This window comes from Achroia grisella, unplaced genomic scaffold, assembly GCF_030625045.1.
Source record: "Achroia grisella isolate CSIRO2021 unplaced genomic scaffold, CSIRO_AGI_Agris_v1 utg1248, whole genome shotgun sequence".
Taxonomy (NCBI): Eukaryota; Metazoa; Arthropoda; class Insecta; order Lepidoptera; family Pyralidae; genus Achroia; species Achroia grisella.
In genome coordinates, this window is record NW_026712607.1 from 2,006,445 (window position 1) to 2,022,340 (window position 15,896).

General features: G+C 32.9%; 2 protein-coding genes across 2 annotated transcripts in view; one reads left to right on the forward strand and one right to left on the reverse strand.

Moving 5' to 3' along the window:
• LOC131854942 (uncharacterized) overlaps window positions 1-7,772 on the reverse strand; it is a 37,363-nt gene extending 29,591 nt beyond the window's left edge. The window contains exon 1 of the mRNA XM_059206130.1: window positions 7,032-7,772. Within this exon, the coding sequence (XP_059062113.1) occupies window positions 7,032-7,588 (557 nt within the window). The 5' untranslated portion in view covers window positions 7,589-7,772. The remainder of the gene's footprint in view (window positions 1-7,031) is intronic.
• The window catches only part of LOC131854917 (spermine oxidase-like), a 34,114-nt gene that overhangs the window by 14,131 nt on the left and 4,087 nt on the right, over window positions 1-15,896 (forward strand). The window contains exon 2 of the mRNA XM_059206100.1: window positions 14,844-15,014. Coding sequence (XP_059062083.1) covers window positions 14,851-15,014 — 164 coding nt within the window. The 5' untranslated portion in view covers window positions 14,844-14,850. The remainder of the gene's footprint in view (window positions 1-14,843; window positions 15,015-15,896) is intronic.

Here is a 15,896-nt window from a genome sequence, read left to right on the forward strand (position 1 = left end):
CATCCCAAAAAGAATGAGCAAGAAACTTGTGTGTTGCTCTTTTAAATAAATATTGATTTACTTCTATTTAATTAACAACAAGGATTAGGCATACGACAATCAACATAGAAACCGCTACGCACTTAATCTCTGTTCAATCAGATAATATTGTCAGCGCTATGAATTTTAAGTTAGATATTTTCTACAAAAACATTATTATCATTTATAAATTCTTCAATTTTATAATAAGCTTTTTTACAAAGAAAATATTTTATAACACATTTGATTTTTTTTTCTGGCAAATTGAGTAATTATAATATGACATTACGCTAATATAAGCGTGGTTATAAACAATACTTTCTTTATTTATATATATTATATAAGATTTCTTTAATCTCAAACATTGATGGCAGTATAACGTCAGCCTGTCCTTTGGGGAACGAAAAACAATGTCTAGTTATTGTTCTTATTGTACGAATGCACCTCTAGAGTGAACGTAAGCGACATTTTTTTAGGACATTATGTCATACCTAAATCAATATTCTCTCTCTCTCTCTCTTATTTCACCGTAACTCATACTTATTTATTACTGCTGTGCCCGTGGATTCACCCGCGTGAAATTTTATGTGTTATGCTGATGTATACGTAAGTTATTATTATATATTATTTTATTGTAAAGTTTCATTAAAATCCATTCAGTAGTTTTTGCGTGGAAGAGTAACATCCATCCATTTATAATAATCAATTTACATACTTATAACATAGAGGTTAAAATAAGCGTGCCTGAGGGGAACTGCAAATGAGTTGTCAGCCATTTAAGTATGGGAAGCAATTAGAAAAAGTATAGGAGGGAAGAGGATGGGCATCCGGAACCTTAACTCACCATATGAAACACGATAACACTTAAAGCCAGTATTCTGAAGTATTTACCAGTTCGAGCGAGGTTATTGCGTGCCGTAACCACGTGTCGCCATACTCTACCTGAAACTACCTTGGTTATATCATTATAACCAATTAAAAAACTGCTAATTCAATGCTTATAAGAGGAGATTCTAATTTTATTACATGCAATTACTTCGTTTTATTAAGGTTTCATTCACTTACAAAACAAGCTACTATTTTTTTATAATATCTAATTAAGTTTCATGAAATTTTCGTCCATAGGACATCAACAAGATTTTCTTTAAAATTACACTAACTGAAAAATTACCTTATCCAGCTCATTCGTAAATGATCGTCAATCCACTATAATATTTTAATAAACTGTTCAAGGTATTGGAATTATAACGAATTTTAGAGTAACAAAAAAAATACGTTTTTACAATAATAATAATAGAGGTAGCCGTGTAGAACGGATCGTAAATATTTACGACAAAATTACTATTGAACATATTGCTATCGAGCTTGGAAGAGGAGAAGCAAGGATATAGAATAGAGATGGAACGAATATTGAAAATTACCTATATCGTAATTTTCTTGTATAAACATGATCCTTATTAAATGCCACCGCCTTACTATCTATGATCAACCCGACGGTTGCCTGGTAGAGAATACCATCAGGCATTAAACTATGTATACAATTTTGTGTGCAAAAGAATGAATAAATAAGTCCTCTTAAAAAATGCTAAATTTGTCTATTGTAAATTGTTATTCTCTATCGCTGCCTACCGTTGTTTTGTATTACATACTATGTTATCTGTGATATTACTAAGAGACCACTATTTCTAAAGGATTATTTAGTCAGTATTTGAAAGACAAACATACATCCTACGAAATCATGTGAAAGTCTCTCTGTCTCTCAGTTTGTTACCTTTTGAATAAATTGGTGATCAGATTTTAATAACATTTAACGTTAAGATAGACTACATGTATGTAACCATTTATCTAAGAAAAGCAGACGAGCTCGCTGGTAACGGCTAGTAATGATATAAAACAGATTATTATAACATATCTAACATGAATATAAATAAAACATTCACAGCGTACAATGTTTACAAATTCATTTGAAATATGATCACAATATTTTGTACACCTCTGTATTGCATACTACGAGTATGTAGTTATTTTCGTTTTGAATGCACGCATTCCATTGCATTCGTGTTTACTTCAACTCTACTGTGATTTAAATTTTGTCTTTTAGTTAATTCGTACCACGTAACTGGGTTTAATGCACTTTATAACCGAGTTTAATGTACTTTAAACCATTTTTACTATCAACAACCAAATCATGGGTAATGGAACGTGTTTTTCAACTAAGTAATACATCGCTACTAATTTTAGAGAGACCGTAAAATACATACTAATTTATAACACTAACGACTCGCTCCGGCCTCGCATGGGTGCAATGAAAATATTGTTTTTCTATAAACTACCTAAACCTATTGAGAAGAAACATTATCACTGAGTCATAACTTCTGAAGCTATAAAAAATTGCATGGAAATTACCTTTTATACTAACTAGCTGAACCCGCAAACTTTGTTTTACTATATAAATTAATTTCAGTACTAAATAATATGGTTTTATAGGGATTGGTAGTAGAGTGAAAACTTAGGGAATTCCGATTCATAAAAAAATAATAACTTATGTCAAAATTATAAAGAAAAAATTTACGCTTTATTACTGGAGGCATCTCTATTGTTTAAAAAGTATAAATTAATTACTTCAAGTCGTAAAGCCTTAAATTCTGTAAAATCAAGTGTTTCCTATTTATATGTTTTACATTTAAGATAAATTTATGAGTCTATTATAGGAGAGTAGACGGCTTCGGTAGTCTATCAGTTTAGCACACCGCTTTACTTCTGATGATCTCGGGTTCGATTCCTCGCATGGCGCAAACATTTGTATTCATGAGTATGACTGTTTGTATTGGTCTAGGTGTTTTCTATGTATAATATGTATGTATTTATAAAAAAACTATCCAAGTATATATATATATATATATATATATATCAGTTGTCTAGTACCCATAACACAAACTCTGCTTACCGTGGGACTAGATGGCGCTGTATTAAATGTCCAGAGTATATTTATTATTATTATTGGAATCCGTTTCATCTCAACACAAGGAGGTTCAACCAAGGCACACCTGCCTCTAGATTTGCTATAAATTATTACCTCAAGTGCATTCGTCTTTGAAACAGGTTTGTTTGTGACTACGCAACATAATTGCCATTCTCTATTCTTGTACAATATACAGATAGAAATCCAAATAATAATGAGAACCTTTATAGTCAAAATGGGATTATAAAACTTTTTTTTAAATTAAATCAATACTATTATTATAAATTAACTAAATATCTTAATTATTTCTTGTAAAGCTGCATTAAAGATACAGAAAAAAATATAACTGAAAAATAGGAACGCTGAGCTGAATCTCTTGTCAGTTCTTCTCATCTCTATATCATTATAAACTGACGGTAGATTTGACATACCATAAGAGTCTGTAATAGACCTACAAGAATAAAGATATTTTTTAATTTTAATTTGAAAACGAGTAGTGCAACTGCCAACATAATATTGTGATATCTATGGTGCTCTTCTTGTCTATTGCAACTAGAAATATAAACTTGTTTGCTATTCTCAGTAGATAAAAAACAGGTTGTGTCTATATGTCTGTGACTTCGTTTACATAAACATTCTTTAGAAGTCTTTAATTTCCCAGGAATAAAAAATAACTAAGTACCTATAATTGACATATCCATCGAATCTAGTTTACTCATTTTATTAATTTCTGATAACAGTGGATATTTACTATTAATATTATTGTAAAAAGTACTCCCAGACCTTTTCAATATATCTTTAAAGGTTTATAATTACAGCCTATACTAACAACATTATTTAAACAACATATTTCTAGTAGATAGAAATCTATTGCAGGGACTGGTCTGCTCTGATAACTATCTGACTGATATATTTTGTTACTCACAAAACCATTTGCTTCTGGACGTCAACTTTGCTATTTGTCAGTTCGTATTAATACAAAGTTCTTAAAAAATTCATTCTGAACAACCTTTATTTGAAAGAAAATGCATTTCGAATGAATCGTACAATAAATATTATTTCTAATACTAACACTATAAACTTTAATGTTATTATTAAAAATAAATTGTCTAGACATGCCTTATGTTCCTAAATTGCATTTAACTTGGAGATCTATATTAAAATTTCGAGATTTTAAAATATGTAACAGTTTATTTAAACAACCTAATTATATTGTATAACCTAATAATATTTAATTAAATTGTTACATGATTTTTATTAATGAAAAACGCCATCCGGGTATTTAGCATGTCCGCATACTCAGACTAAATTATTCAGCTATAAATATTCTATATCTAACCTATTAGAAAAAAATGATTTCCTTTATTGTAGCTTATTAATCTCCATCAACTTGCTTAATCTTTAGATATTTAAAGCTGATATCTGTCATTTAGTCCATGTGTTTTTTTATTATAATTCATAAAACTTCTAAAATAAATGTAGTCTAAGTTGCTCCTTATAACATTATCTATCTGCGAGTGAAAGTCCCGTAAAAACCGGTCCAGACGTTTTTGAGATGAGCAAGAAAGCAAATAGACAAGTAGACAGACAAACATTATTAATTAAGATTTTTTATGTACCTAAATACCAGATATACTTTCAGACGCATTAAATGAAAGCTGTTAATTTGAAATTACAAACAGACACTTGGATTTTATTTATTTATATAGGAAATAAATGTTATAGGTATATAGACAGATCATATTCTAGATTAGGATATAAGTGTTTTATTAAGTATATAAATAATAAAAGTGCTAAAAGTAAGAATGCTATTTTTACACACATTGCGAGCATTGTATCTAATGAATGGCAGGTCTAATTCGCATTTGCAAAGGTCACAGTCAGCGCGGAAGACCTTACAGCTTACAGACCGGTTTCATACATAGTGTATCTGACTATTTGCCAACCGGTATTTTTACATTTCAATAGTTACAAGCTATAATTTTACAACGTAATGCTCTAGCGTTCTACTGATCTTGGAAATATGCGGTCGAGTCAGACACCAGCTTGGAAATGTTAGGCCCGCATTTGCAGTGCTATTCCAAACGCGGAAGTCTAGACTCCTCGCCGTAGAGGCCTAATTTGTCGAAATTTAAGTGTTCGGGTTGTACCGAAACTGTAAAAGATTCAGATAAATTATAATAAAAAAAGATAGTCATAATTAAAACTTTATATTAAACTATGCAAGACGTTCTTATATTACTAAATGCGAACTGATTTTTAGTGAAATGCGAAATAATGTACGATGCTAGCTGGTACATTCAGACTGAAGTAAAATGTTCAGGAGACCAAAGTTTTAAATTGTTCTGGCATACATACTGCCAAAAAATTTTGATAGGTTTAGATATTATATTATATTGAGGCTTAGTTTATGAACCACTAGCCTTATACTTTTTCTTTATATCATTGCAGCTAAATATATCGTTTAATATTCAATTGAAATATACAAATCAGTTACCTTACGTTCCAATACCTTCAATTGTGAGTAGATTCATTAAAAAAAAAGATTACCTAGAAGCGTCCGTTTCATTTTTGTCGCATAAATATTAGATTTTACGACCAATTAATGATACAAAAAGCATTTGTAGTTCTAAAATTATAAACAATATGTTAATTTTAAGTAAAAAACACAACAAGATAACATGAAAGGCACGTGCGAGCGACTTTATCAACCGTTGCGCACGAAATATTTTTTATCATACCATTCACAAATAACCGCCACTAGGAACCGTTAGCACCTGCCTTCTGGTTTGATCAATAAATAAACTTACTACATAGATGCATCAATTGAGTAACATGAGAAAATGTGCAGCCAATAAAATTGTAGAATGATTTTGTTGAATTAAAAAATATTGCAATTAACAATTTTCTTTACACGGTATCGTCACTATTTATAGTATTCATATACATCTCAAATTATATTATAATATCTTGGTATTTATAAAGTTCTGGTACTCTAATCTGTAACTCTTACTTCAAGTTCCTTTATTAATTATTTATTTCATATTGTCTAATTAGATTTAATTTTAAGTACATTCACCCTTGAGAACATAGCTAAAAATCAGTGTTTTATTCCTAAAGTGATTCTCCACACTGAGCTATGTGCCATTTTGTATTGCTGTAGCACACTCATGCAGGTTTACCCATATTGTGTTGCATTGGTTTAATAATCTCTATTTGTGATTAAGCCTATATAATGTAATATTTGTATCTTAACAAATCAATTTTCTTATCTATCTAAGTTAATACTTTGTACGTTGTGTCAATTAATAAATGAACTTCCTGTATTAAGTTAAATACTATGTATTAAAACATATGTGATTCCTGCGACTGAAGCGTTGAGTTTAGTACAGGGATTGTTGTTAAAACATTTTAGCTATATTCATTAATGTAAGTGTACAAATAAATCAAAATATGCATGCATCAATTGAGCAACGTGAGAGAATGTGCAGGTAATAAAATTTTAATGACATGATTCTATTAAAGAAGATAAAGTTAAGACTTAGCTAGTCGTGTTGCCCAATTAGACATACAATGTATCTGTATTGACCAATATGATAAAATATATAGACAATAAAATATGCATTTCATTATTTCATTGAAGTAGAGTCAAGAACTATTAGTATGATTGACAAATATGTCATTTAAAATACTTAGACACCATCTAAAGATGACTGTAAATGAAATATGTCCCGGAAACGTTGGGTTTCCTTACAGTTATAATGCGTTGTGTAACAGATAACCTGAATTGAGATAAGACTGTTTGGATTTCGACACAGAACTCTCATTTTAGTATAACAAGCTGTCTTTACTTGTTGAGACAAGTACAAAACCTTATAGATGTAATAAGTAGGTAATTTTGTATACACAAACTAGCTTTAGTATGTGGATAACCAGTTTTAAAACATTCTTAACGGTTAAGGCGCACCTATGGGCTCCGAAACTGTAAACTGATTGATGATCCTAATTTGAAATGACTGTGAGATTCATTAAAACGATTTAGCAAACTTACCGGCCGTTCGGTGCTGATGGAGAATGCACTAACTTCACGGCGAATAGAAACTGTATTGCACACACTAGAAGACAGCAAAGGTTCAATGATAGTGTCAACGCACATAATGCTAACGTCACTTCGTACACCACTGCAAACTCCTCGGGGGCACTTGTCGCTGGTGCTGATATTTTCAGCAAGAACAAGAGGGCCAGCAACGCTAACAGTAGGCTGACCAGACACAATAAAGCTAGAGAAGTTAAAGCTTCCTCAGTCGCCGCTCGGTTGCTCCTCGATCTACTGGTAGCTGGTCTAGTCACCGGTAGACCAGCAGTTCCATTAGCTATCTTTTGAGGTGAAGCCACTGGGATTGGAGCGACGACGGACACAGGAGCGATTGTTGGATTAGGCGGCTGCGCTCCAGGGCTGACGCTCGCGGACGTTCCACCAATGGAATGCTTGGAAGAGTCTAAGGTGGAGACGTTGAGGGGCAGGTGGTGGTGCGGCCGCCGCGGCATGTTCTGGTAGCGGTGGTCGGCATCGTTCGCCGCCGGCGGCCGCGTCGCATGCTTCAACATAGCGCAGTTCTCACGCCGAGACCCGCCATCCCGCCGACTGGTTCTCCGGCATTCGGGCCGGTTTCGAGTACCGTTATTGTAAAACGCGACACGACCGCACGGGCGACGTACGCGAGTCGACTGATCAGATCACTCCTCGAGCCCCCCTCACAATTTTACCTGCGTCTGCGCGTAATTATGTCAATCACACTGGTGCAGGGTGCGTACTGCACTCCACTAACTGCCAGGGTTCGCTACCTAACTTACCCCAACAATAGAGTAATGCCACTCGAAAGACAATCGTATGAATTGGTTAAACAAACCTATTGACACAGTCTAGTATTGTTTTGTAAACATAATACTTTCAATTAGTTTGTTTACACAGCAAACGCTTCAGAATAGAAAACACAAGTGCAAGATTTTGTATCAATATTATTTTAGTCTACATATTAGTAATAGATAATATCTTCTTTGATTACTGTATGTTTTGATGTTAGAAGTAATCAAATACTAAATTATTAACGTTTAGATAATGAAGAATGTTATAAATTATTATTTTATTTTGAACCTTTCACATTGAATCAAATCATCGATCATGACCGCGTCTTTTGTAAGAAAGGGTCATTTTTTATCTGTTTCGTTCCGACCTCTGATCATCCTTGAGAAAAGTTGATCAATTTCGTAAATATAACGACTATCACTACATTTCCATTTATACTTTCAATACTTGTTCAGTTAATGCCCTTTTCAAAATGAAACCTGCAATAGCAAACCAGTGATGTCAAATGAACAGATATTTATACGTTGACGATGTGTATATAAAAATAAATAAATAAAATCAGTATCATAGAGTAGGTACACAGTAAGGTAATAACTATCAATATTATTACTAGATATGCCCAAATTGCACTGGGCATATTTTTTCCTACATGACAGGAGACGAGCTTGGTGAGGTCTCTCGTAATAATTTCCTGATGTTATTAATTACAAAATTTCCTGACCATATAAAAGGCCTTCAATCCAGTCCCCGGGGGTTGTTGCCCCCGGAATCGATGCCGGGGCAAAGACTCTCAAGGCCCCAATTTCACCCTCTTAGGGAGTGCGGATAACCCGGTTTATTATGTTGTTATTAGTGTTTACAACACCATAGAGTCAGTCGGAAATATAAAATGGCAATATTTTTTGCTGGCGACCAGATTCAAAATCATGACCTTTAAGTCTACCTCAGGGCAGTAAATACTGCGCTATGACTCTCTCAAACGATGACCTAGCTGTACGAGATGTAATCCTGTAATTTTTAGTGACGTCAATGTATCCGTCTCTATCCTTGGAATTTAGACCTGATTGTTGTTCTGTCTGTTTCAAATTAGGCCAGTAAAACATAAGCAGATTTGTTAAACCAGATTTTTACGCTAAACTAAACAAAAGTATACGTTCTTATTTTAGACTAAGGCAAGATCTAATCATGAAATTTTTAATAATATTACATACTGAAATTGAGACTTCAATTCATATCAATATATATATATATTAATGTATGTTAATTATAGACACTTACGATAAATGAAATTTGAAAGTGATTTAATTATTACAATAAGTATGTTTTGAAAGTAATTCGAACCAATAAGAACTGACAAAAATCTCTCCTTTTGATGTTTTCTAATGTAAGGAAGTAAGTATTTCTAGCAGTCGTCTAGTACCCATAACACAAGATCTGCTTAGCTTAGAACTAGATGGCATTGTGTGAATAGTTCTGATATATTATTATACAAATTAGCTACTTTAAATATAAATACATATTATGAACTCTATATGTACAACTTTATTGTTATTTACTTTCGTTCAGACGATGCAACGGATGATGTCAGATGCCTATTTTAATCTTGAATTTAAGCTATCTCTCTTTGTCATCTTCACCAAATTAATCCTGCTCATAAATAAACGTCTAATTTTTATGTTTAACTTATAAATGGAAGGATATATTTTTCTTTATTATAAACTTAGACGACACTGATTTTAATATTATGTAACAACTTATAGTCTCGGTGGTCTAGCGGTTGAGCATGCCGCTTTACTTCTGAAGGTCGGGGTTTGATTTCGTCGCACGATACAAATAATACAAGATAAAACAATATGTCCCATACTTACTTTTATAATAAAAAGGTTAATTAGGATCTAGTTAATGTCCTAAATTGTTGACCGTTACTATAATTCTACCCATAGATAATGCAAGTAGATAATTGCGTAGTGCTAAGAGTCCGTAGTATTAGAAATACCTTAGGATTTATTCTTTCATAATAAATACTTTAATATAAAAGAAATTATTTCTAATAAGCAATTTTAGTTTTAAGTTTTCAGCACCGGAAAACGTTTTTACGTCTTACTAACACATGGAACTCATTCTATATAAGCTTAATCTTAGTATGTTCAGGTACAGACACCGGCACCCGCGCAGCAAGCACGTGTTTCACCTGCCGGGCAGGTGTTATCTTATCAAACTCTATAAAAACTGAACTTACATTGCAACTGTTTAGGAGGCAATGGCCACACAATATCTAATCGTTACTTCTTATTTCTCTGTCTATTGCGCTTTCGCGCCAAATCTACTGAAGCTATTTAAATCAAATTTGGTACAAAAATGTGCCTTTCTCGTATTTTCTATATCCTTTCTCAAGCTCTAGACTGACATTGGGAAAGGACATAGGCTACTTTTTAATAAGAAAAAAGGGGGTGAGGGGTTGAGAGGGGAGATAAAAGGCTGTATGGAGGTATCGTTTTTAGGCAGTAGATTGATGAGTATAAATTAATAGGACATTCAAAGTTTGAAAAATTTTACCCCTGGTAAAGGTAAAGGGTAAAATAAAATAGGGGATGAAAGTTTGTCTGTAAATTCGTCATTTTAGTCAAGTCGTGGACACAGCTAATAATTTATATGTTAATACGTGAAGCAAAAACTTCGAGCCCCATTTTACGAAAATTGCGCGAATGGTGGAGTATGAAATGACGCACACTTATATAGGTAGTTTTTACAGAGTAGATGTGCAGAATACTAATTTTGTTTTAAAAAATGCATAAAAATACATTAAATCAATAAAAAAATATTATACACACTCTTTTGTTTAATTGTTATTGCTATTTCAAAGATATTTCACTCGACCACTAATTACGACGGTTACACTAGATGGAGTAGTCAGAGTGGGTGATACTAATTTCATCGATTAAGAAATGCTTAATCGATGAAATCAGTTTCACCCACTATTATTGTACCTATACGCCCCTTTCGAATCAGATTTCTATATCTTTAGCAATATTTACAGACATGTTTGTTAATATACCTACATTGATGACCGAGTATATAACAAACGTGCGATCATCCCACGATCCTTACTAGGTACCTACACTACGTGACACAAACGGTCTTGTCTAAGAATGTTGAAAGTCGAGTCTCGGTTGTGCTCATTAGGTACGCCGCTGGAAAAACTCATCGCTGGCCTCCCTCTACCCCGCCTCCCTCCCGTCGTATCCCGGGATGACTGTTTATGCTAACCTGCTTCAATCCCATCGGGGTTACAGAACCCACTACAACTATAATTAGATGAAAATACTTTTTTATATTAACATTGTGAAACTATTATAATGGATAGAAGTTTTATGTGGTACACTTTCACTGAAAATCAACTGGACTATTGTACTAAATTTTTACATAAAAAGATTATATCGCAAATGAAAATATAGGATAATTTTCACCTGGACAGATATAGATAATGAAATAAATTCATCATCTACATGGTGATGATGATTAACTGAATGATTAACTTCATTATTACACAATCAGACACAAAGGATGAGTATTGAAATTAAATGTTAAATATGTAAAGGACATTTGTAATATGTAAAGATCAAAGGTCCTTCTAGATCCTTCTAGATCAAATCAAGGTCCTTCTAGATCAAAGAGTAAAGGTCCTTCCTCAGGATCAGAAGTAGGATATTATTAGTAACGGGGACTAAAGTTCTCATTGCTAGCAATGTCGACTTCCACGCGGTCCTCCCTGAAAACCATCCTTATGAATTCGTCACGATGGGCTAACTGACGTGACTACATCATATCATCCTCCACTGGTGACCTGCTAGCATATACCGTTAGCACAGACTGCGGCAACCTGCCATTTCATTCATAAAAGTAGTTACAAATCGTACTAATATTATAAACGCGAAAGTTTCTGAGTATGGATGGACAGACGGATGGATGAATGTTTGTTACTCTTTCACGTAAAAACTACTGAACGGATTTTTTTGTCACTTTACAATAATATAGCTTATACATCAGAATACCACAAAGGCCTTAAATTTCACACGGGTGAAGCCGCGGGTACAGCTAGTTCAATATATATTAATAATAATCGCCAAACAAAATTCTATTAATGAATTTAAATTGGGACTCTGTTCATTGTTGTTCGACTTAATAAACAAAGAAATTATTCATCTGTTATCCTGAACAGGAAATAATATTTAATTCTGTTAAATAAAGTCATTGTAATATGCCTGATATTTATTTGCTATACCTACAATCTTAAAAGAAATATTTGTTAAAATTATTATCATAGAGCATACAGCTATCACGTCATAAGCGCAAGAATGTATCCAAAGAACGATTAATATAATAAACATATAACAATCTATACAAAATTACAAATATATAAAGTTGAAGTATACGTTTGTAATTTCAAATTGAAAGTCACTAAAAGCATATGAAGTGATTGTTTTACGATATTTAGATAAATACATAATTTAAAAAAAATCTGTCTGTCTGTTTATTTATTCTTGCTAATCTATGAAACGGCTGAACCAATTTTGCCGGGACTTTCACTCGCAAATGACTAATGTTATAAGAAAGAACTTAAGCTAATTCATTTAAAAAAATATATTAATTTAATAAAAAAAAGTTATATTTCACAGAGACTGTGATACTTCTCGTGCATTGCTATTTTCCTGTTTACTGTCATATATCAGTGTTAAACACAGTACGGAATGGATTTTAGAGACAAAATTAAAAAATATATATATTAAAAAAGTTTATATTAAGTTTATTCAAGTATACATTAAAACCATTGTATCATATTTTCTTTCTGTTTAGAAATAAATTCAAAAGCTTTAGTTACATAAACTTAATCATTAACAACAAAGATATTTAAAAAGTATTTTTATGACTCTATGTTTTGAGTCGCATGGAAACATATGTACCCCAAAAATCTAGCGTGACTTCGGAAGGTAGATTTGGCTAAGAATAATAGACAAGAAAGTTAGCTGGTGCTGTTTTTAATTACGTTGAATAGAACTATAAGTATATTTTTAGGATTAATGTAAAATAAGTGAAACGAAGGTATTCATGCTGACGAATCCAAATCTGATGAGAACAATTCAAACACAATCTAGTACATTCACCGCCTTAACATTTTATCATGCGATTGCGTAATTCGGTGTAAGGTCAAGTGCCACAATATTATGGTCCAAACAAACACAATATAGTCAAATATATCTCTCTGAGCGCACGTTCCAGTGCCATTTTTTTAAGTTACTGTGCTATTACTACTGCAACAGTGGAGTGAGTGTATTTTGTTTTTAATTTATTTTATAAAGTGTTGAACATTAAAAAATGAAAATAATTAACCACAAGTCATTAATGAATGCAATTCATAATAGTAAAATACTATAGTGACTAAAATATTATAGTAAACTGCACGCAACACAGTATATAGTAATTTTGCGCATTTATATCTAATATTACAAAAAGAATAAAAATATTTTTTATTTATATAAGTATATTTTTTTGGTCATAGGAAATCTCTGATATTTTGTTTTTTACTACGATGATGACAAACAAGCGTACGGCCTTTCTGATGGTATGCGGGGATACCTTCTCCTACAGACTCATGAAACACCAGGGGTGATACATGCGCGTTGCCAAAACTTTATTAACCACTTAAAACGTAACACTTTAAAACTATTTCACATATAGATAGCCACATTATCTGCTAGTATCATAACCTATATTTCACGGCGGCAGCGTGTTCATACCAGCTCATGCAATTGGAGACCTTGAATTTTTCAGATACTAATATTTTTTATTACGTAGCGTCAACATTATTTCCACCAAACTGTGACCTGACCTTTCGTAATGCCAAATATGATTATTTTACATCACCAAAGCGTACCGACTTACGAGAAAACTGTGTTAATTTGTATTTATGACTGTCTCTCCAGTGAAGGTAACACCGATATGTAACCAAAAATTAACCCGCGAGAACGTGGTAAGCTCGAATTCAGTTGCTTTACATTCAAATATACTTTGTACTGTAATGTACATAACATTTGAATATTTATATGTATGACTAGCTGTACCCGCGACTTCGTCCACATGGAATTTAGCTTTGTTTTCTAGAATAAAACTCCTTATTACATCAGCTACCTGCCAATAAAAGTCCCATCAAAATCGGTCCAGCCATTTCAGAGATTAGCCGGAACAAACAAACAGACAGACAAAAATTATAAAAAATGTTATTTTGGTGCAAGTACCGTATTTATATTCATATGCTTGTAGTAAAAAACGGTTATTTCAAATATTACAAATAGACACTCACATTTTTATTCATATATGTATAGATGGAGTATGTATTCGTTTCACGAAATTTGCGCATTTCAAGTGTTGTTCACCACGTGGACAATAGACAATGCCTCTAACCACCTCATCCGGAGTGGAGAATCATAAGATAGGCATGGTCAGATCATTTAGTCCATCGTAATAAATTCACCATGAATTTATCGCGGTAGTTTCCAGGAGGAACCACGTGGAGGTCAACCTCAAATAATACAATGCTAGCAATGGGGTTACTAGTCCACATTACTTACAACCCCCTCCTACTAACTAACTTAAGTTCTAAAATCTAAGCTACGGATTATTTATACATAGAACTTATTTACATCAACTTATCCTAACTTAACTGATAGAGTATATGGGGACTTCTTTTTAATAATTATATTTTTACATTCCTCCACACACTTGCATATAATGTCGCCGCGGTAGATGAAGAGACCGATAGAGATAGCGTGTGCTCCGAGGAAGGTGCCGGCCTGCAATGTATAACGGATTGGTTTCAACGTACCGAAGTACGGGGGGAGCAGAGAATGAATTTCCCACAGCCTCGTATACTTAAGCTACTTATCAGGGTAATAGTCACATTGGTATATTTTCGAACCAAAATTTCACGTCACATTTCAGGCAATTAATGGATGTAGTGGTGATAGGATGCGGTGCATCAGGCATCGCGGCCATCAGGCGATTGCACGATGCAGGCCTGAAGGTGATAGGCCTGGAAGCTGCTGATAGAATTGGTGGCAGAATATGCACAGTTCCATTTGGATCTGGTACTGTTGACATTGGCGCCGCTTGGTAAGTTCCATCAATCTTAGATTTTGACACTTACTGCAGAAATAATAATAATATATTTACCTTATATATACCGAGATACATTTTCTCATCTTTACTTTCTCTATAATAATAATAATAATAATGCTTCATTTGTACAACCATAAGATTACAAAATTAAAAAGGAGAGTACATAAGAGTAGAGGTTAGTTAGCTAGGTAATCTAGGTATTGAATGTTTTTCTATTTTATTATTTCATTGAATTAGTGCCAATCGGTGGTTTGTATTCACACACTTAAACTTAAATTGTAAGTAAGAATAAATTATTTAAAAGTACAACACACATGTTTCTTGCTTGTTCTTCTTGTGATGAGACAGCATTCCGAATGAGCGGTAGATTAAAAAAAAATGTTATGACTATTCAAAAGTGCTTCAATGTAAGTTTATTTGAATAAATGATTTTCTATTCTATTCTAATCAAATGACAGAAAGTTGCGCAATACAAAATGAGGATCCTGATATCCTAAACTAAGTATTACACCTGTGCTGTAGGTATCAGTACTCTCTTGTAACATGTACTGTATATTAGATTATTTATATGTAGGTATGATTAGGTATATGTAATATTTTATACAGGAAACAGTTAATAAAAGATATTAGTATTGACGGCCTCGGTGGTCTAGCGGTTTAGATCACCGCTTTACTTCCGATGATCGCGGATTCAATTCCTGGCACGGCACAAACATTTGTATTCATGAGTATGATTGTTAGTATCGGTCTGGGTGTTTTCTATTTAAAAAAATATATATTTATGTCTATGTATCAGTTATCTAGTACCCATAACACAAGCTTTAGCTAGCTTAACTTGGGTCTAGATGGCGCTGTGTGAATTATCTTGAGATTATT